This window comes from Phalaenopsis equestris, unplaced genomic scaffold (genome assembly GCF_001263595.1).
Source record: "Phalaenopsis equestris unplaced genomic scaffold, ASM126359v1 Scaffold000134, whole genome shotgun sequence".
NCBI classification, from domain to species: Eukaryota; Viridiplantae; Streptophyta; class Magnoliopsida; order Asparagales; family Orchidaceae; genus Phalaenopsis; species Phalaenopsis equestris.
Window position 1 is genome coordinate 3191593 of NW_018164576.1, and position 24129 is coordinate 3215721.

At 37.0% G+C, this 24129-nt stretch overlaps 1 protein-coding gene across 3 annotated transcripts in view; it reads right to left on the reverse strand.

Moving 5' to 3' along the window:
- LOC110021325 (DNA-directed RNA polymerase III subunit 1) overlaps positions 1-21030 on the reverse strand; it is a 138622-nt gene extending 117592 nt beyond the window's left edge. For 2 of the 3 annotated variants that reach the window (XM_020719770.1, XM_020719772.1), the window contains exons 1-8: positions 20741-21030; positions 20139-20288; positions 19921-20050; positions 13230-13379; positions 12908-13061; positions 11971-12152; positions 11725-11834; positions 11541-11640 (exon numbers count right to left, since the gene is read on the reverse strand). In XM_020719770.1, coding sequence (XP_020575429.1) covers positions 11541-11640; positions 11725-11834; positions 11971-12152; positions 12908-13061; positions 13230-13379; positions 19921-20050; positions 20139-20209 — 897 coding nt within the window. In that variant the 5' untranslated portion in view covers positions 20210-20288; positions 20741-21030. The remainder of the gene's footprint in view (positions 1-11540; positions 11641-11724; positions 11835-11970; positions 12153-12907; positions 13062-13229; positions 13380-19920; positions 20051-20138; positions 20289-20740) is intronic. The other variant, XM_020719771.1, reaches the window with a different exon arrangement.
- Positions 21031-24129: the final 3099 nt, after the last annotated feature.

The following is a 24129-nucleotide window of genomic DNA, read 5'->3' on the forward strand; positions in this document are numbered from 1 at the left end:
ATATATATATATATATATATATATATTTAATAAATATATATATATATATAGTGAATGCCCAAAAGGCTAATATATTAACTAAAAAGTAAGATACTGATACAATGTGTTCGAGGGCCCAAAACATGGCTCTCTGCCAACACCAAAACCAAAAGGGGTTTCAAAACTAGAAATTACTGAAAAGTATATTAGAGACAAAAAGAAAAAAGCCTAAAACTGTTGAAATACAAGGTATCCGGTGGCTAAAGAGCACCCAATTTGGATTTGCTTGTCTCTGGTTCTAGAAATTGAGCAAGCTAATAAGTTGGTGAGATGGTTGTTATTTCCAGTAATGACCAATGTATCATCCAATAAGTTTCCGAGCTGGAGTCAACCTCCATTCTTCTTCCTCCTGGAATAGACCTACCATTCTTCATCTGAATATTGGCTCACTTGATCTTGGTCTAATGTGTGTTGGAGCTGTGCAGATTATTGAACAATTGAACATTAGAAGCAACTAGAAGCAACTACATGTTATACCGGCTGATCTGTTATTGGATTAAAGAAGCACTTTTGTGTGTTTTGACGTGTTAGTGAGTCTTCTTCAATAGCAGTGGGTGGTATATGCACAACTAGATTTGTAGTTGTAGTAAGTTGTTCTTCCTCAGGAACAACGGTGTTGGGAAGAGGATCAGGTTGCATCTTCTCAACAGGGACAATAGGTGGTTGTTCTTTTGTGATATTTAGCATTAGATGAGGATGCAGTCGATAACAAATAGTAGAGTTGTGTCCAAACATATTACAATGAGAGCAATATGGAAGATGTGGTTCCATTTAAACATTTTGCCAATACCCACTGTGAATAGTACCAATCCATATCTCATCTGGAGCTGGTTGAGTGATATCTCTCTCCACTAACACACATGTCATAGAGGGTCTAATGACAGCAAGCGTAGGACTATCCACCTTGAGAGGTTTACCGTAAGCAGTTGCTAAAGAGTAGAGAATTTTCATGTTAAAAAGATGTAATTTTAACCCCCGGAAACTTTATCCAAACGGGAATAATAGGGGACTCCGCTTTTGGATCAAAATCGACTGTCCACTTCAGAATCTTCATAAAACGATTGTAATTTTGATAATTTTACGAGAAAAAATGCGAGCGTAATCTGCATCATGAGATAGTGGAATAAGTACATGTTTACCGTCAAGTAGGCCAATGTTCCAACTACCCAATAATTTCATAGCATCAAACTCCTTCCTAATGATCTCCAGTTTTGGGTGACCATAAAGGAATTTCCCCACTAGAGAAAAACGCCAATAGGACGCGAGAGTACCGATTTCAGCCTCTGTGAGAATAAGTGCAGGCTTCCCATTTTTTTTCCAAGCTCTTTTTTTTTTTCACCGACAACCCTCTGATGGCCTCCTACAACGTCTCCAGCTGAGTTTCTTCGCCGGAACCGCCTACCCCCACCGTCATTTCCTTTGTTTTCTCCTCTTTAGAGCATGTCGCCCGTGCCGGATCTCTCTCACCTCGCTAGTAGTCGTTTCGCCGGTGTCGTATTTTTGTCGGAGCAGAACAGCGTAGAGAGTCATTTTTTTGGGTTCTCGCTCCTTCCTCATCCCGGTTGGATGCTACCGGCGTTCCACCACCGCCACTTCGTCGCCTCGCTTTTCCGACGACCAAACGCCTCGTCGGAGCCTCTCGACGTTGTTGGACGGCAAACCTTGTCACCGTTCGGAGTGGTACAAAGTCTTGGACCGTGCAAGAAAGTTCCCGGACTTCATTAGGCTTCGCGCAAACCTCGCGACGGTATAATTCATCTTCGTACTTTTACTTCCTAGCTAGCCCTAGGTTGTAGTGGCATTAGGCGTGCGGATTCGATTGCCCGCACGGGGTGCGTGCGTCGGCAAGTGTCGGCGCGACGACGTATCTTTGTGATGGATTACTTGTTTTCCTAGAGGTGGTCTTTAGGATAGAATTCTCCTTACGCAACCAAGTCCCCTACGATAGTCGAGCGAATTTTATTTGATTATTAGCCTTAGCATAAAAATCCTAAGGCTTGGAGCTCCTTTCGCTCACCTTTGCTTAGCAGCTCCGATCTTGTTAGAAAGATCGAAGAATGTGCTCTTGCGAAATGAGAAAATGTGAGTAGTTATCTCATTTTGTAAAGCTCGGAGGTGTCGTGAAATCTGAAAAAATGTCATCGCTAGACCATTTCACGATAAGACGGAGAACTTCCCACTTGGAGAGCCGAGGAAAAGTTCCCCACCTGCCTCGCCAAAGCAAAGGCAGCAATCGTCATTTTTCTATATGTTGACCATAACTTTCCCGGTGAGATCGTTAGCACAGGAATGACTCCATATTACAAGTGGTTGTTTGCATGTTGCATTTTGCATTTCACATATCACTTAGCTCCGACTGGCCGGCCCGGCGAGCTTTTCACTTCGCTCCGTCCGGCTGCCTAGCCCAGCAAGCGTTTCACTTAGCTCCGTTCGGTCGCCCCGGCCCGGTGAGCTTTTCACTTAGCTCTGACGGGCCGCCCCGGCCCGGCAAGCTATTCACTTCACCTCGACCGATCGCCCCGGTCCGGCGAGCTTTTCACTTCGCTTCGTCCGGCCGCCCCGGCCCGGCAAGCGTTTCACTTCGCTCCGATCAGCCACACCGGCCTGACGAGCGTTTCGCTTCGCTTCACTTTCAACCGGCCTTATCGAGCCGGTTGGCATGACGCTCTGGTTCGACCGGATGTCTTGACCCGGTCAACCAATTATTTGTATCACTTTATCCTGCATATGTGTTGGCATTTTTGCATATTGTAGTGAATGTGTGGTCGCATCACTACATCTTGTCTTGCATTCGTCTGTTTGCATGATTTTGATCATATACTTAAGTTGCACATTCTATTCGGGTCTCTGCCGCCACGGCGTGCCCACCCGATTTACAGGTCATTGTCTTAACGGCATACCACCTAAGGTCGTTGCCACGATGGCATGTCTATCCTCTTCGAGCCATTGTCACCCTGGCATGCCCATTCCGTTGAATCGATGTCACCACGGCATGCCCATCCTCTTGGGGTCGCTGTCACTACGGCATGCCCATCCTCTTGGGGCCGCTGCCACTAAGGTATACCCATCTTCCTTCGAGTCCCTGCCCCATGGTATATTCATCACTTGTGTTTTGACCAATCATTTGCATTTGCATGTTCACATGGATAGTGAGCCACCCGTTAGGAGAGTGATTCTCGTGTTGGTCGCAATGCATTAACAAGTATTGCTTGTCAGGTCGATCTCGATGAGCAATGCGAGTTAAGTCATCGGGATTGACACGAGTATGACTGTGCTAAGGATCTATTGGATCTAATTTGTGTCACCCCTCTTCGTGACACCCTTTAGATTTTTCGGATCTTTAGGAGGGGGCCGGTGTGACGACCCCGTCAAAGTCATACCATACCCAGACTCACCCCACACTTAGATGCTAGGTTGATGTGTTAGGCTAGGTTTTAAGATGCTAGGTAGTATTTTCGACACTTCTGGCTATTGTCGTGTGTTATGTTGTCTTGCGCTAGCCATGTGTCTCCTTTCCGCTTTTTTCGGTGTGCTTGCATGCTTCTTGTGTATGATAATATATTAGGGCGATCTTCTGCAAGCGTCGTGCCTATTTACACACTCACACAAATGTTATCATGGGGGGAACATGTAATAATTTCTAATCATTTGCTTGCAGATGCTCTTTAGCTCCCCCAATTATAGGACACGGCTTATTATTTTTACGATGCATGGCGTGCCCGCTAACATTTGTTTTATGTTTTATTTTGTTTTATGCAGGTCGAGTCTTTATTTTCTATTTCAAACGTATTTGATAGAGTCTTATGAGAATCTGTATCGGAAATAAAGTACGAGCATGGGTTTCGAAGCAGATGACGCACTGAACTATGTGACGAGGACCAGGAGCAGCAGCTCATGTCATATACCTTAAGTCCAAATTTTACATTTTTGTATAGACTTAGGACCGGGTATGTATATAGGAAGTTCGGTCGCTTTTACTGCATTTCCTGGATTATGTTGTCGGTCCAGCAGCATTTGGCCTTTTTATATATTTTTTTGGGGTGTTTTCTTTTCTTTCTATTCTCGTGTCTTTGCATGTTAGAGCGTTTTATATTGTTTCTTTCTGCGTATCTGAACCTCACGTTCTAATTCTTTTTAACTAAAAATCCTAATAATAAAAGATTAAGATAATCAAAATGTTAGGGTTAAAACTTTCAAGATTTTCTTAAATCAATCTTCACATTTTGCATGGCCTTCGGGCCGGTTTTAAAAATGGTTTGCATCCATGGGTATAACCCAATCATACTTAATAGGGCCTCCACGCTTAGGAATATGCTAGATAATTGCATCCTAGATAATTGCATCATATTTGGGCCCCCGTGCTTCTCCAATCCGACTGGCCCAGCATAATCTCATTTAGGCGGTTGTTTAGTACGTTTAGGATGTTAGGAGGCACCCCGATCCAGACGGCATATAAGTCATCTTGTTTGAGTGTTTTCAGCTTTGTAGTTGAACCTCCCTTCTCCTTCTTTCTTGAGGCTTCTTCGCTACTTCGGCAGGTACAAGTCCCACCTCTTGGAGCTCTAGCTTTTAGTGATAGGATAGAGTTTCCTTCCTTTGACCTTAAGGCTACCGAGGTCCCCGCGGACGATGCGATTCACGGATCACTGACCAGTGATCTCTAGTTGTGTTGGATCGACTACCTTCACGACCAGGTAGACTTAAGGTCCTAGTGGCTTGGGATGACGGGTCCGTGGTACCCCGACTTGGCTACCTCTACCTCTTAGGATTACTTCTCCCCGCCTTTGACTGCCCCTGTTAAGCCCTCTTTGCTTTTTTTGACTTCGTTGATATCGCTTTGACGACCCGATGTCGATAAGCTGACGCACGTTTGGAATGCGACGATTTGTCATCTGCCCTTACGGCCCAGACGTGCTATGACGTATCGGGATACCCCCGTCAAGTGATCTACGGTTATTTCGTAGGTACCGTGTGTTGAGGAGTCGCTATCCATTTGGATGTGAGAGATTTACTCTCTGTCTGATGACTTGGCGTGAGCTTCAAATCATTAGGACCGTCCCATAAAAAATAATCATCTTTTGATAACCTCTGCCTCAGATTCATGATAATAAAGTGAAACTCCTTTCATCTAGAGTTTTCTTGGAAATTCCTCAAGATGTAATTAACCAGTAAGAATATGTTCTTCTGTGAGACTTTTGACCCCATAACAAAAATGTTCTTTTTGGTTATCTGGTTACGAATGGCTTATATAGAGATTCTGCTCGTGGATGTTGTTTTCTGGGGTACTTCGATCTGATTTTGTTTGGACGTATACTCTCGACTCATCACACGAGGATTACCCCTATATAAGCATTCCGTATTTTCTCTTTTTTTGAATTGTTTGCCTATTTGTTGTCGTACGTCATTTTGCTAATCGATTTCTCTCCTCTTCGAGTCATTCATTTGATTCGGGAGAGAGACTTATTCAAATAGAAAAATTATACGACGATACATAAATAGACAAGCTAGCAACTCCGAGATCTAAAAAGAACCGAGAAAAACACTAGCGTAACATCCACTTTGAATAATACGCCTATATAATACCACAGGCTTCACCTTCTTGGGATTCAAACCCCTTTTCCTTCTCCCGCTCGCTTCTTCACCCCGACCGAAGCCATCGCCTCCGCCGCAGCTCTCCTGCTTGACTCCCTCTTCCTCTCTCGATCGAAGCCTTAGCTGCTCGCCTCCTCTCTCTCGACACCTAAACCCTCTCCCTTACATGCTTCTCCCCCTCTGATACGCACTACAGAAACCCCTGCTCACAGCTCCCTCCACCAAAATGTCAGCCGTTAAAAGTTCCTCCAAGTGGCTTCCCCAACAGTGTATTGGTAGAAAACTATTCGCTATTATCTTGTGGATTCATAGGTATGGGGTATTTGTTGCTGCCTAACAGAGCCCATTATCTCATGTTATGTTCATTTTTAAATCCATATTCTTCCAGCACTTAAAATTGAATTCTTTTGAGAATGGACTAGGATGGAGTTTGTTAAAGGAGGCAATAATGTGAATAAGTAATCTACTTCCCAGTTCTATACCTTAGTTGCATTGTTATCTAATTAGGAAAAATTGTAGTCCTGTATAAAATGCTTCGATTCCTATGGTTCTTTATATTGTTACTATGAAAACTCACGCTGCTGCTTTGCTTTCTTTGAAAAAAAAAGCCCTGGAAGATTTATAGACACATACCAATCAATTCTTATGTATTTACATACCTAATACCTAAACTTCAATTTACACGCATACCACCTTATCTATGCCTCAAAGTGTATGTTACTTCTTAAAATAGTGATATTTTTTTATGTGATGCGAAAGATTTGTGTGTTATAAATGTAAAGAATGAACTTTATGTGTCATATAAGTAAATACATAAGAATTAGGTGATGTGTACGTAAATCTATCTAGTTGTATTGAATTGGATGAGTCTGCCTTTATAAATTCTGTTGTTAGACAGCTCATGAAAAGCCTTAAAGCTTGTTAGCACTTTCACGGTCTTAGCTCAATACATTGGCTGTTTGAAAAGGGCTTTAAGGGCTACAATTTCCACTGTTAATGGAGCCTTTAAACACCTTTTTTGGGCTGATTATACATTGTTTGGCCACCACTTTGAGATGCGTTTGTTGGCTGATTTGGAGAGGTTTGCACACTGTTTTGAGGTGAATTTAAGAGCTGTTTTGGAGTGCTTTTGTTGGTCAATTTGGGGCAATTTATGCACAGTTTTGTGGTGCTTTTAAGGGCTAATCATGGAGGCCTTAAACACTGATTTTGAAGCCTTTAAATGCACGGTTTTTAGAACTGTTTAGGGGTTTGTTCTGCTGTACCTTTTGGGCCTGTTTGGTGGCTTATTGATTGCACTTTCTAGTCTTATTTCGAGGCTTTTGGGCAGCACTTTTCTGAGCTTATCTGGTAGCTTTTGGACTTCAATTTTTTATGCCGAATTAGAGAACTTTCGGGCCGATCAAAACATTGTCTTGAAATATATTTAAGCACTCTTTTCGGGGGTCGATTTAATTACAGTTGTTGAAAGAATTTAAGCGCTTTTTAGGCCGAATCACATGTTTTTTCGCCCATGGGCTTTGATAGTGTTGGAAGTGGGGTCGGCCTTCTCGTTTCCTTTGTTTTATTTCTCTTGTTAAATGGTTAACTAAAAATTGAGAATTTCTGATTTAATTATTTGAAAAACACTTAAAAGATATTCAAGGATTAGTTGGAAAACACTTAATTGAGAGTAAAACACCAGAGATCATTTCAAGCTCAGGTTAGAAGCGTAGATTTCCTAGATTTTAGGAGCACACCCTAGGTGATAATTCATTTACCTAATTTTCAAATGAATGATGAAACTAAACACTTGATCTTAATCCACAAATTGATCAAAACATTAAACATGATGATGCACCAAGATGTGGTTCATGACTTCCTTAATTAAATCAAATAGTGAAATTCAATCACCATCAATGACCTAACCTACAGCGAAACTCAATGCACCAAGATTTAAGCTTGAACATTACACTCAAATCCTCCTAACATTAGGGACATTTGTTAATGCCACATATGAATCACAGAACAAGAATCAGTTTAGGGTCTAGGTGGCGAGGGCGATGACGACATTACTCATGTATGCTTAAACGAGGGATACGAAGTGGGATTATTACAATAGTATCTTCTACCTCACATTCAATGAGGGGAGAGGAAAGAACTGATGATACTATTCGTCGACTCTTGGTGGGATTATTGCCCCCGACACTCTTAGATCGTCAGTAGTCCTAGCCCGATTAGAGTGACTAGCATGTGGAATATACTAATTTACAAAATATTTACGACAATAAAACAAAATCTCTTATGCATGTTGAAAAGAACTCTGCATAAAAAAAATTTAAACAACAGCTTTTGCATGAAAATCAAAGATTTTTTTTTAATAAAACCTTATAAAAGTTCATTGTTAGTCATTTTGGATCGAAGTTAAGGATTATCCTCGTAGATTATCGAGTTGTAGCTCTTTTTCAAGGTCGGGAAGCACACAATCTAGCTCTGAGCCCTCACCTTTACCAATGTCTTACACCAAGTCTCGGTCTTCCATATGTGATTATGGGTTTTCTTTTACTTGTGTTTTTTTAATGACTCATTTTCCAACTTTCTCATACTGGATGATTCCGCTTATTTTCTGCAATTTATTTAATTTTTTTGCAAATCTATTTTGTTTTAAGATGTTAATCATGCAGCGGTGGCAAAGGCCCAAGTACGCATTTATTTTATGCAATGCAATTTTATTTATTTACTTTGCAGCACAGCTCTTACCAGCATTTATTTACTTTACCTGAAAAACATATACCAAAACAAAAAATTATAAAACCATTTTTCAAAATTAAACAACATTTTCAAAACAAAATAAAACCAAAAAAAATATATAACACATCTTTTTGAATTTGCGGGAGTCACTCGGATGAGGTAACCCACTGTTGCTAACGAGATCTCCCCAGTTTAAATGAGCTTAACAACTCGTTTAGACTAAGTAAATTCAAAAGAAAATAATAGTACTGGAACGAGAGAATAGTGGGATCCTAACCGGTGTCGCTTTAATCAAATATAACCGCCTCATAATGCTTGAATAATAAGAAAACTTGTCACTTAAACACACCTAGTAAAACTTTTTAAACATTAGGCTTTAAAACTGTTACTTCAATAAGGAGCTTGGAGCCAACTTCGTGGGCAACACGGCGAGGGGCTTGGATCGAGCAACAAAAGGATCTTCAGCATTCTCTACATAACATAATAACAACCCATAAGACATCGAGATAGCTCGTCTGGCGTGACGTAAATCCTCACACCCTCTTTAAGCTCATGTGTAACCATGTTGTGCAGCGTAAGACCTAACTCACCTTAGGTTCCAAGGTTGTCGTCCGGTACGACGTAAACCCTTCTATCACTGCGAACTATCTCCATAATTGTATATTATACAAATGTAAGTCCCAAATAATAAAAGTGTCAAAATTGAACACTCGAATAACATCATCTTCAAAAAGCAGCCACACAGTAGGATAGTTTGAGAAGTCACTAAGGGTTCTCCTCAAGATATGTGACGTCCCCTACATTTTCCTTTCTTTGAACTCCTAAAAATAAATGTTCTTATATGAGTCACACTTACTTGTTTTTCCACGTCCTACCGTGAAAACCTAAACTTTGAATTCTTGAAGACTAGTACATCTGATCATTATCGAGAGTTTTCTCAAGTGACCTCCGCCATTTGAGATTAATTAACTATAGGGGTTTGACTCTATAGGGATCTTGGAACACAGGTAAAATAAACCCTACTTAATCTTTATATTAGGTAGGGAAACTTGTCGGTCACACATAAAAAGTTCGCAAATCAAACGGATATCACAAATCTCTTAGTTTGCAGGATTGGGTCCATCGCCGAGGTATACACTTATCTTTTCAGGAAGATGTAGTATTCGAGGTATCGGGCACGATTATGCAAACTATTAGACTAATGAGATCCAATTGGTCTCATTCTTTGAAAATTAAAACATACTACTTTCAAAACTCAAACTATATACCTCTTATATTAAATTAAATTTAAAAAATTACTTTCAAAATAAAAAAAAGTTGACTGACAGTAAGCAGCGAGATTGAATTATCCACAGCGTGTGAAGGAAAGGAGGTCGACACAGGAGGAGGCAGCGTGGGTACTATGTCGAGTTGAAGAGGAAGAAGAAAGAGAAGCTTCCTTGCGTGTGATCGTGCCCTAGCCGAGCGTCAAAAAAGAAGAGAAGCAGCAGAAGAGAATCTCAGAGCATTGAAGAAGTCGAAGAGAAGAAAGTCGCAGAGAACGTGCTATCCAACGCGAATGGGAGGGTGGAGGCGTGCAAAGGAGAAGGCGGAGTAGTGAGAAGCCGTGTGAAGGTGACCTTTAAGGCAACCAAGGTAAAACTTAAAAAGAGTTTCTTATATTGATTTAATAATATACATATATATATATATATATATATAATGTTTTGAATAAAATATAAGCATAATAAAATAATGGAAATTCAATGCTTAAACAATAATGAAAAGTTAATAGTTTACTTAAAATAATAAATAAATTAAATTTCATGTCATGTTTATGTTAGGTTTTCACTTTAGAAGAGTCAACGTAGGGCAAAATCTTATCAAATTAAGTGTCATCGATGTGAGTGCTTGTACTTTTAAAAATTAGTAATATTTTATTTATTTTCAAATATGATTGCAGTTGATGATATTTGTCTATGATTTATTTTGATTGATGTTATTTTTTTTATTGGTCATATCGTTATAAATGTTGTGGGTACTTACTCATGCATTTGGTGTATGTTTTATATAGCATGTTGAATGAATGAGATGAATACATATGTTTATGATGATTGCTTGTATGCGTGTGATTGGCTATGATGGAGCACCCATTGATAATACTAGTGGGGGGAACACTAATATACCCGTGCACGTAAATGGAAAAGGATATTTATACTGATATATCTTAATTGACACAATTTTTAAACAGTATTTCACATGACAGTCGTATAGAAATGAAATGATATATACCTCTTTGAATAGCATGTTATATGTGAATATTTATTTATAAAAAAACTTAACTAACATGCCTATTGTTCTTTCTTTTCTTTGTAAAATTGTAGTTTAAAAGTATAAGTATTCACCGACTCGTTTAGCTCACAGTTCTTTTAACTAATTTTTCAAGTTTAATTAAATTATTAAAAGATAAACGATGAACGAAAAAATGTTTATAGAAAATGCGGACAACCACCAGCAAGGTGATTTTAATTGTACCTCTTTAATTTAATTTTTTATGGCTCTTACATCTGTTAAATTGTAAACGATAATATAAAATTTAATTTACATCGTCCAACCATCTGTACTCTTCTTGGTTAATTTTAAGCCCTGAGTCGGGTCGTGACATGAATGACCACACCAAAAAAAATATGTATGCATAGAGCATGCTCGTTGGCAACCAATAATTGGCAATAATCGGTAGCAATGGAGAGATGCAAGCAACGAAGGCAACCACCACTAAGAGGTGGGTGATGGGGAGGCAAGCAGCGACAGCGATCGCCACCAGGCAACGGACAGCAAGCAATAACAGGCAACACTACATAAAGCACTGCATTTGGAATTCACCCAAATCTAGTAAAATCTAAATACTTCGAAAATAAACTTGAGAATGAATTCCAATATATTGTAATTTTAAATTGCATTTGAAATTCATCCGACTACACAACCACATTTATGAAACTCCTGCAAAATGAATGCACGCGCTCCTTTTGCCAAAAACAAAAACAGTCCTTAAATTAATTTCTTTTTCCACATGCAAAACTTAAACCTGCCAATATTAAAATCAAAAGTTAATTTCACAATGCTAATAAGCTTGAAAAAAAATTAAACACTAAACGGTTCACTACAAGAAAAAGCATCCGAGGAAAAAACATGAACCTCACCAAACATTTAAACAAGGGAGCAGCACCTTCAAGGTCCTCTCTGAGAATAGAATTTGTGTTGATTATACCCTTAAGGATGGCAGTAATGTCGTCTTCATTGCTGCAATAAGTAAAGTCAGACTCCATCATACAATCAGTAAAACACTGGTAAAGGAGAATCAAAAAGTAAAAACCATCAACTGGCCTCATTTCAGAGTCCATTAAAGCAGAAGGACGGATAGGAGATGGTGGCACAGCAATGTCAGTAATAATAAACTTCTCAGGCCTATCCTTCATATTAAGTAATTCACAATCCTGTAGTGAGAACAGAACCAAATAAGCAAACTTTAAAAAAAATAAATCTAAAAGAAAAAACATCCATACGTTAACAAAATATATATCTAAAAGAAAAAAAATTCAACAAGCCATAGAGAACTAAGAGATCAATTACCTCAACAAGCATTCTTTTAAACAGAGAAAGAACTTTAAGGGGACGAAGAGCATTAATTGATTGGAAAGAGGCATTATCCTTCATGTGGGATAATGCAACACGGATTTCATATGCCCTCCCATCAATCGTTTTAGTTAAATCTTCAACTATTGTAAGAGAAGAACCTAATTTTTTCACCACACCTTCATTGCCAAAATTAACGTCAATTAGAAACAAGAAAATAACAAAATAAAAAAAAAGTATTAATATTTCCTTGTACAAGTAGATATCGTTATCAATGATTCAGTAATGCAAAATGAATTTTATAGATCTACTTAAAAGTAACAGGGAAACGGAGCTGCAATATAACCACAAAAGTACAAAATAACAAGAAAAGGACAATTATTCTACCTCATTGTCCATTGCATAAAGAGTTTTATATAAGCAATTTTTATTTCCCCAGCATATGGAAATTTTGAGCAGGTCCATTTAGATAATCAACAAGATAGAAACTAAAATATAAGGTTCAATGTCATTTTCAATGGTGAAAACACCATTAGGAGACATCTGTACTCTCTATTCTAAGTAAGAGGTACTTAGTTTTAGTACTATATTAGCTAAATTTTTCCAACAAATTCTTTTAAATCATTTTCAGCACAACCTCCATCTCTTTAGTCCTTGAGCACCATTCTAGTTTTTCAAGGCTCAATTCAACTAACTATTAGCAATTCCCAAAAGGAAATTTAACATTGACATCATAGAAATAGAGCAGAAAATATAGGAGTTTTGCAACTCCGTTGAATACAAATCCAAAGCTAACATTTTCTACAATTTCTTCAAAAAATTATAACGTGGTATGACTTAACTCAAAAAAATTTAATTTAACCAAATTAGAAACAAAATGATCAAAGCATTTCAATAAGACATGAAAGATGTTGACATTTGTTTGAGAACAAACCATTTTTGTAGCCACAATGGAAGCAATGAAAACTACATTTTTCTCTAATTTTCTTAAGTAAATGATCTTTCTGAGTTGGATCTGCTCGAGGCTTTCGGATTATCCTCAAGAAAAATTTCCGCTCTTTCTCTGAAAGAAGTATTCTACCACAAGCCTGGCAGGAGTTCACAAGAATTTAGTAATCACTAAAACAAACCTTTAAGTAGAAACATTTCTGCATTTAACTTTAAAAAGTAAAGTATAATCGATATATTTTTTGAATATACATATATATATATATATGAGAATAGCGGAAAAAGAGTCAGTAAGGAAAAGGAATTACCTTACAGATGCACTTCAGAATGTTCAATATAGAATTAAAATAGCCAATATTAAAAACTGGAAGCGTAAGCTCCAAGCATCCAAAATGTCCAGGACACTCAGCAAAAGTCCCATGACATGTAGCACATGTAAAATTTCGATTTGGAGGGCCCTGAAGCAATTTTAATGATATTTAATAGATGTAAGCAGCAAAGGAAAGCAAGATGTCGTAAAGTAATCGGTAATAATGTAAGTAAAAATTGATGAATCGATGAACGCTTATTCAAAATGTACGGCCATACACATTACATAATGATTTCGATTTCACCTCCTTAAAAAAAAATTCCAAAAGTTGGGTCAGAATCTACATTAAGCCCCACCAACTCGCTCAAAAACTAGCATATCCTATGACTGTTGTCATCACATCATAATTAAAAATATAAATATTATTAAATTTAATTAATTTTAATTTGAAATTTGCACGCCTCATGCTCACCAATAACAACTCCTGCACTCCACTGTTAGGGCTCTTATTAAAAACCTTTTCATAGTTGTTCTAAAAAGGGGGGACTGACAGAAATCTTGTAAGAAAACCCCGTCTTCCTCCTACGATGACAGTGCCTAGGACTAGCCGAGAAACAAACGGAGTGATCGTAGCATGGAGTGGCTCCGGTTGAAGCCCTTGTGATTGCAGTCCTTACAATACAATCAAGGATAAGGCTAGCAAAAAGGTAATGATGGCATCGCTGCAGACAGAACCTGAAATTCCTTATTGTGCCCATCGGTGGAAAATAAATAACGTGATCAAGGCATACAGAGTACAAAACTCCCATCCTTCTTCCTCCTGTGCTTCATCTTCTTCCCTGTTCATGTGAGTTTTCCCGAACCCCTCATGATACAATCGCAATTAGCGAAAACTGGAAAGCAACAGCGGGATCAATGTACAGAGACCCGAAATTCTCATCTTTCTTCCTCTCCACTCTATCTTACAATGCCAACCCTTTTTTTTTTTTTTTTTTTTTTTGCAGCACCCTCGGACACATTCGATTGTCGCAAGGACAACACTCTATCTTCAACAGCGGTGGATGGCACTCGCCTCCTAGGGCCGGTTGGTGGAAATTTGCTGTCAATGAAGTTAGCATTTCTTTTAAGAAACATTGGTGCCCAAGCCATATGGATCATGTATCAAAAAGCTGTCGAGGACAATGAAATAAATCATAGTTTAGAGCATAAGATGAAGAAAAGGAGTGTGCAGATCCCTTCGGCAAAGGGTCAAATAAGCAATTGATCTTGCTCTCAAAGCTTATGTGGTTGCTTTAAACACAGCTGTTAACCGAATATGGCCTGATTTTGTGCTTAAGAAACATCTCCTCCAAGTTCATCCAAAGATTCTAAGGTGGATATACGAGATGCGAGGACATTACTTTAAATTGGATACATTAAGAATATGCATTTTGTCGCAGCTGCAATGATTGACTCCAAACTGAGTAGTCGAATAACAAGACGCATGAACGTTTAGGTATCCATTTGCCAAAAACTTATGCTTTTCATCTTGGAAATAGCAAAGAACTGATGGAAATTGCTAGAGATTAAATTGTCCAGAGGGTTCTGAAGCATATATGTGAATCTCTTGGAGTTCTAAATGAAGATCTCTTTGTCATTATAAGCAGCGTATCACTTGTGCAGGGACAAGATTTATTTCTTCAGACATTTTATGAAAGTCTTCAATTGATCTGAGAAAAAAGTTTGAAGCGCCTGCAATTCATGCAATGATAGTTGGATATGAAAGGTCAGATAAAGTTTGAAGGATAAATAAAAAAATTCCGTGGCAAGGCAAGGGATTCAGGAGAAAGTTCACTTTATAAATAAGTCATTTGTTCCATCCTTGGCTGCAATTGATGTGCTTCTGCAAAATTCTCAAATCACTGATCCAAAAGATTTTTGCCGTCAACACCATTGAAGCTCGAAATAGTATAATTCAGGCAATAGGAAACTTCTTTTGAAAACCTCCATTCGAGGAAAGCAAAGTACGAAAAATTGTGAACTCATTTGAAGAATTTTTTTAAATTAGGGTTTCATGCTTTCATGCTGATACAATATTCGGGCAATTGGGAAGCTTTTTCGAAAACCTCCATTCAAGGAGAGCGCAGTACCAGTCTTGCGTGGAAATATGCGAACCTGTTAGAAGAATTCTGTTAAAATCAAGGTTTCATGCTTTCCTGCATGTACAACATTAGGGCGATTGGGAAGCTTTTTGAAAACCTCCATTTAAGGAGAGAGGCGAGAAAAATTGCAAACTCGTCTGGAGAATTATTTTGAAAATCAGGGAACTCTCTGCTTGTGATTTGAAATTTACTGTTGGTGCGTTGAAGGCCCTCCATTTTTTGTGATAGCGGGTTAAATAGTCTTTTTGCTCCACGATCGCAGTGTCTTGCGAAACTAACCAGTGATTCTTTTGAGATAGCTCGAAAGGTTGGCATTCTCCATTGTCCACTAACGGGCGTTGACACCAGGAGGCCATCAAAATCTCCGGTGATTTTGACTTGTAATTAATTTCAATTTTTAAAAAGTGCAAGCTTATAAAATAACATAAAATTGAGTCATTCAAATTTAAAATGATTGAAAAACTAGAACTTTTAAAATTTATGCTTTTAGGGATTAAAATATCGGAAACTCGAGCTTTTAAAAAATTTAGGCTCTTAAGACTTTTAAAACATAAACCTTCAAGACATAAAAATATTAAATTTAGGCTCTTAAAACTTTTAAAAATGATAAAATTTAGGCTCGTAGTGAATAGAAAGCGTTAAAATGCTTAAAATGAAAACTTGTGTGCGGCGTAAAGTTATAATATTCACATAAACTTTCTAGATGTTTAAATGACTTTATGACTTTATTAAGTCTTAAGATAATATTTGATTTGATTATAAAAATCACAAGATTTATCCAAACCTTTCAAAATGCACTCTTTCAAGCTATTTGATTTAATTCATGTTTTAAAATCATATAAATTGTTTTAAGACACTAAATGCTCCAGCTAAAATGACACAAATACATAAATTAAATGTCTGGATGTGTTCCAACCAATATATAGAATATTCAAATATGAGATTCGAGAATGTTGCACGGCCTAAGTGGGTCGTATTGTCTATAGGATAAAGTTATAAGTCTCACTCCACTAATCTGATCATCCTCCATCCAATGAATGAAAATGACGAGTCTAATACGTCCTAATAAATGTCCAAATCTTAAAATAAGAATTTACAAGTCCAAATCGCCTAGTCTAACCCTCCTACCAATAAAGATAGGAGTCGGCAGAACTTACACTTTGAAAAACTTAAATTAGCAAAACTAAAGGTCTCCCCTTTTGAATATAAAAGCTTTAAAATGTTCAATTCTCCGGTGATGACCGCGTTGATTGAAGATTTTAACAGAATGAGTCAATCTCTTAAATCAAGATTTTCAAAATAATCAACTAAAAATCAAGTTAAAATTAATCGCTTAAGACTTAAGGCAAACCCTGTCCACCCTCCGTAACAGTTTATAGAGGGTTAGAAATTACTGATTGACTTCAATTCACAAAGAGGTGAATGTCATATCAAATGTAACAATATATTTGCTATCAAAATAATTGCATATCAGTAAGAACGTGGCTTGAATCCTCTGTCTGCGTGGTTTTGTCGTCAAATGATACCACAAAATAGAGGTTATGACCAGATCCCTACGACCGGGTAGTTGTCGCCAAACAACACCATTATATTACTGTCATGGTCGCAGCTTGTAGGTTACTAAATGGCTTTCTACCCTTCGAGTTGTGAATTATAAGGGTACAATTGATTGGCACAATGACTTTTGTTAGTTAAGATCCACTTAAATTTATCCCTTTAGACAAACATTCACCTCAGATCTACAAGAATTTCTTGGACGACGCAACCCATAACTGCTGACAAAATCCTTCTGTCATGTTGAGTTGGCTACCTCATTTGACTAAATAGTTCAAGGACCACAACGTCCCATGAAGATGAAACAATGGGATCTCGATCAGGTTTCGTCTTCATTCCCCCACCATCCGCTTTAAGCTTCAAGTGATAGATTTTACAATTTAAAATCCTAAGTCTGTTGTTGTTGTATATTGAATACTCAATTCTTAATGAGTAACCTTAATCAAAAGTGTTCTCTCGTTTTCAAGTGGAGTAATTAACCATAGGGGTTTGCGCATATGGGAAACCTTGAACCCCGATCAAAAGGTCCTCGCAAAATGGGACGAAATCTCTGGCTAGTATCTTATCTACAATCCAATCTGACTTATGAAAATTTGACCCTCCAATGCTTTCTCTAAAAAAAAAATAAATGCAAAGAGATGTCGTAAGAAGCGGTCCGAAATTTTCGAAGCCCGCAATACATGCACTCATAATCATCATCTTTATCAACAAATGGTATGAGTGAATTTTTTTTATGGCATGGTGGCATATATGTTTTTTATTTTGCATTTAACAACCAATTATATATGTGTTCAAGCATACCAAACAACCCAAACATAGTTTCAAAAATTGCATTATATGCAAAATAAAGGCATACTCATCAAAAGGATCATTCATTCTCTGAATTTTTAATAAATAAAGAATCTCACAGTTTCCTTTTATCTCCATAAAAATTAAATGTGTTATTGAGCTATCAAGTCACAGGAACAATTTGTGCATGAATCAACATGCAAATAGATACTACATTAAGTTTATTATAGGTGGTGATGTCAGACAATCTAATACTTACGGTTCTAATGCATATCTAGCATGCAAAAACATGAAACTTTTGTACCTAAAATGATGTTAATCTTAAAACAACTATTGATTATTTCAGACAAAAATTAAAATACGGTATAATCCAAAAAAAAATAAAAGATTTTGAAATTCTAAACAAAAATACCCACAATAAAGTTCAAGATCATAGCAGCATGCATCATATATGGGATACTTCTATTTGATAAAACGTCATTAAACCAGGATATTGATTCCTTCCGCAAGATGCACCAGTTTCGAAAGGCAAAAGCATCGAAGAGATGTATCATTAGTTTCTGAATTATGTGAATCTTTACCATGAATGGCTAGATTTTTTTTGGGGAAGATTTACATGCTGACCACTCAATTCCAACGTATTTACATATTCAACACCTAAACTTAAATTTTTACACCACTCAATTCCAATTAATTTTTACATGCATTACCTAAACTTCAATTTCAATTTTTTTTATATGTTCTTTCTTAGTACGCACCCTATAATTCATGCAAATTTTATTAATTTATCGTTTTTTTTTTTTACATGAAACTTATGCGCCTCAAAATGCCTTGAGGCTTAGTCTCGCCTCAAGAATGAAATTGTCTAGTACCCAATTGTGCAATTTTAAACCTTAGTCAAAAATATACAAAGAATATATTCCAAACAATAATTTAGTGATCCAAATCAAGGAATTTTGAGAGAAAATTAAAAACATAAAAAGTAAGTTTTGATTCCTAATCAAATCGAAATAAGAAAAATCAGTTGTGGTAGTGTTGACCAAAAATCAATCATACTTACAAACCCAAATATCAAATTATATAGTATAAAAGAATAATGTGGGAGATCCCAAAATAAGAAAATCCAAGTATCATGTCAAATCAAAGAGACGATTTCCTAGCAAAAAACTAGTCACGTTAGAAAAATTTAACATCCAATTGGTACTCAAACTAAATAAAAGAGGAAATTTATGAAGCAATCAATTGATAAATTGCATGCCATAATTCCATATGAACGATCATTAAAGTAAACAATCCTAGATGAAATTAAACATCAAAACATAAATTCCAAAAGTTACATGGATAGGCATGAATAGCTGCTACAAATAAATAGGAGAGGAGATAAGCAAGGAGCTACCTCAAAGTTACAAAACCATTGTCATGTGAAAAAGCACTTGTTAGCAATTGTCAGAAAAGCACATCACATAATAATGCATTGCTATAGTGTCAAGAAATAAACAGCTCATCTAAGCAACAAGCCCAATTGGAAATAATCCATAAAACGTAAAACCAACAACAACAAACCACGGCCAAAATAATATAGAAATCAAACTGAATCCGAGAAAATTCTTAGCATAGAAGATACCATAACATGTTCTCTATAGGTATGATCATCAAAAGCATGTCTACGCAAGTAAACTAAATTTGAAATAGAAACACCGAGAAACTAAAACAAGCCAAATTTAAAATATTGCTAACTTTGTCATTTTGTTTATTTAAATGTGCACAATTGTGTCTATGATAAGTACAAAATTCTAAATTTGCGTAGTGCTCTCTTAAAAAATATAGGATAGTCGTGCAAATTTGTAGCATCCCTGCCAAGGGCATATGGAGACACTTCACTATTCTTCACGAGTAAACTCCCACTTCACCTTGAAAGATCATATCATGTTAGCATCTCAATCATGGCAAACAAATTTGTAACTTCTTTTGTCATTCACAATAAATCAAAGAATTAAGTAATAACAGCAAATTATCATGCACGGTACATAAATTTCAGTGATTCATGAGTGTTATAGTAGACAATCAAATAAATTATGGACATGGTGGAAGATAGAAACAGTAACAATTCCTTATCAACAAGAATAGAACAAAGAACATAACAGGAAAAAAAAATTTGAAAATGAATATTTTAATTCAAAATGGTAAGCATGGCAAAAGAAGTACCATTCTAAGGTCGAGCAATCCATTGGGCACGGGCTTAACATTTATATCATAAATGCTGTCCTTCCAAACCTGAACCTCTGCATGTCTTCTTATTTCGTCCCCAGAATGTACACTGAAATGAATGTTTTCACTGGCAGAAATATTAAAAAAATTCAGTAACATACCCTATGCAAGAGTCAATAAATTCCATTAAAGCGAGCACAATAAAATAGTCTTACATTCTATGGTGACCTGTGACCTCTATGTATGGCTCCTTGGTGCATCTCAGCTTCTCCGGGAACTGCTTCATTTACTTGGCTTGACCAATCCACAAACCCTAGACAGAGTGTGAGCGAGCAACGGTATGAAACAACACCGGTCTGCGAACTCTACGCAGAGAATAAGCGAGCAACAGTATCAGAGAACACGGTTTTCGTATATAGAACAGAATCATAGAAAATAAAAAAGATCATTTAGTACAAAACAATTCAGTAAGTTATAAAACTAGCACACTAGATGTTAACGCATCCATAATCAGCAACATAAACTGCTAATGCCCCATCCTATTTATTATCTAAATTCCATCCTACACTTAGCCCAGTGGAGAAGCCCTTGATCTATTAGCGGCAAACTTCAGAGCTGTCAATTACATTTTAGGGTAAATGCGCACATAAAAGTTGAACAATTATTGTATGATGGTTCTTAATTGTCTTTCTTTTTTTGTAAATTAATAACCGAAAGCAAGCAACCACGTGAACTTAAGAAAAGAAAACGAGTGCAGATTACAAAGTATGTCGATCTCGTTGCTGCCTTCCCACGTACAGCTAGCCGACAGGCTTACCTTACTCGATGTTTTCGGGTAGGAGCGGAGGGGAAGGAGGAGAAAGATCGAATGTTGTATATGGTCCGGCGATCTAGTCGTTGCGCGGGACGGTGTCGCGATGGTTCAGTCACCTGCGCGATGGTTTGGGCAAATCCGACGAGGGTCGGGAGCCAGCGGCTATCCCTTCGTTGCCTTCCCACAGTTAGCTCTAAAAGCGACGAAGGGCCGGCGAGTGCGGGCTAGGTTTCGGCCAGAGGAATGGCCGGGAAATGGAGCGGGAGAAATAAGGATTTTTTTTATTATTATTATTTTTTAGTTTTGATAGGACGTCTAGACTCAAACTTGACTAGAAATATTTTAGTATGTGTTCGCCTAATTAATTTTTTTTGTTCAGTGGGCAAAATATACTAACCCATTTAATTTTTTTTTATCTAATTTAAGCTAACCCAAGATTGATTTGAGGGTGACCCACCAACTTGAATTTGGTCCGCTAACCCAAAATTGGTCATATTATTTATCATAAATCTGACTCAAATAATTGGTATTCATCTGTTAAATGAGTTATATAGGTTGGGTTCGGTTCATTCCACTTGAAGTTTGATTGAGTTCATATTAAACTTTCCAACATGTTTCATATTTAGTTGGGTTCGGATCAATTCAATTGTGACCCAAAAACCTAACTTCACACCTATATTGGAAGATGACAATGGTGGTTTTATGGGACGCATCGACGACAAGATACATGAAAGAAGGGTATTGCATAAAAGCTTTAGATGATGAAGAAAGGAAGCATATGAGTCAATGTATGAAAGAATCAATCACTACGTACAAACTATGACTCTAACTCTGATTTCTTCAAACACATTTTGTCTCGGAACTTTTTCTTCTAGTTCTAAAATAGATGTAAAATAGGAAGAAGATAAGTACTTAAAATTAATGGAACTCCCTCTTGAACACTATTCCTTCTATGTCTAAAAACTTGTTCAAAATGGTTTGATACCCACAGTTAGCTCTAAAAACAGTGCTCGGCACCGCATTTCGAGAAAGAAATCAAGCCGACAGTGGACGAGCTAAAAGAAGTCGATTTGGGAATCGATGAGGACCCAAAACCAACATTCATCAACTCACTACTCAACAATATTGAAGCAAAAGAAATAGTTTAATTGTTGAAAAAATATAAAAACAGCTTCACTTGGAGTTATGATAAGATGTTTGTAGTGGCTCCTGAAGTTGGGTCCACAAACTTGGATTAGACCAAACTGCAGACCCAGTGATGCAAGCTCCAAGGAGAATGTGCATGGAAATAGAACAACATGTGAAAATTTTAGGTGAATAAATTGATTGACACTAGCTTTGTCTAGGAAGAGAAATACACTTGGTTAACCAACGAAGTGTCTGTGAAGAAGAAGAACGGTCAGATATGAGTCTGTGTTGGTTTTATAAATCTAAATAAAGTCTGACCAAAAGTCAACTTTCCTTTGTCGATCACGAAATTAATGATCAACATTGTGTCAGCGCACGTAATATTCTTATTCATGGACGAATCATTAGGCTAAAACTAAAACAAATTATCTCCAGAAGATGAACGAAACATAGTCTTTAGAATGCTCATTGAAATCTATCGCTATAAGGTAATGCCCTTTGAACTTAAGAATGTTGGTGCGACGTACCAGCAGGCTATGACACGGATCTTTGACAAACTCATTGACAATCAGGTCAAGTGCTATGTGGATTAACTAGTCATCAAGAGCAAATAAAAGGACGACCATGTGTATGATTTGAGAATCATCTTTGAAATATTACTACAAATAAGCTTGAGATAAATCCCTTAAAGTGCTTCTTTGTGTCACTGTTGACCTCATTTTTGGTTGAGGTCTAGAAATTTCTTTAGTAGCCTAGGTCTAGCCATAGGATTTTCCTATAGACTAGTCTTAGAAAACTAGAAAGGGTACTCTCATCATTAGAAACTCAAAACTCTTCTCTTTACTCAACTTGAAGTTCCACATATTGGTCCTAACCTCTAATATTTAGTAGGTAAGATCATTATGGGGGAAGCTCAAGAAGAGTTCCTATAGGGCTATTTGGCCTTAGGATTGACCCTGTTGACTTGGAATGGTGTTGACTTGGAACTAGGGTACACTATATCTTCACAATACATTGGTTTATGGTTCATTTAAAATGAATATTTATCCAATTCTACTTGAAATGCCTAACTTGGTCTTTTGCCCTTAGGCATCTCCAAATTACATAACTGCCCTTGGGACCCAAATTTGGGCAAAATTCTTAAATTTTGCCAAAATACCCAAAATTGATCAAAACTTATTCCAAACACTTTAAATACATCCAAATTTGCCAAAATTGACAAAAATTTCCAAAAATGGCCAAATTACCAAGATACCCCCATTGACCCAAAAATCAAAAAATTTCAAAAATTTCTAAAACAAATTCTAATAAATCCAAAATATTCCCAATTTCATTTTGTCCAACTACACCATGGTCCAATTTGGTCAATTTGACCATCTTTGATAAAACCCCCAAATTAGCCCCAATATTGACTAACACTCCAAATCTCAACAATTGAATGCCTTAGATCTCAAATTGGCATCCAATTTTTGTTGAAAATTCTTTATAAGGTCATTTGTGACCAAATACAACAAACAATTTGAGCTTAGCCCAAAGCTAGCTCAAGTTTGACCCAAATTTGACCCTTAAGGACTTAATTTAGGTTTAAACTCAAACCCATCAAAATCCATACAAATTGACCATCAAATCAACTTCAAAACAACTTTCATCATTCATGAAAGTTGTTCATCATGATGTTTTACATCAAATACAATAATTAATTTGGACTTAGCCCAAAGGTAGCTCAAGTTTGACCCAAGTTTAGTCTTACATGCTTAACTTAGGTCTAAATCCAAACCCATCAAAACTCATTCAAATTGATCACCGAATCAACTTCAAAACAATTTTCTTCCTTCATTAAAATTGTTCATTATGATGTTTTGTACCAACCAAAATAATTAATTTGAGCTTATCCTATGGCTAGCCCAAGTTTGACCCAAACTTAGCCCAACATGCTTAAAATGGGTCACAAATAAAAAATCTACAAAATTGATTAACCAATTGACCTCAAAATGACTTTAACTCTTCATGAAAGTTGTTCCTCATGGTCTCTAACACCAAATGACATATTTAATTGGGCCAATTGGCATGCCTAACCTACTTCAAACACAAGATTTGGTCACATGCACCTTTTTGGACTTATGGTCAAATCCAAACCAATTGAGCTTGATATGGTCAAATGAACCTTACCCTAACTCATCCTAGACTCTAGGGTTGAGTTTAAAGCCAGCCATCCACCCATGGTTAAGCTTCATATTTATCCCATGGGTAAATTTTTGAAAAAA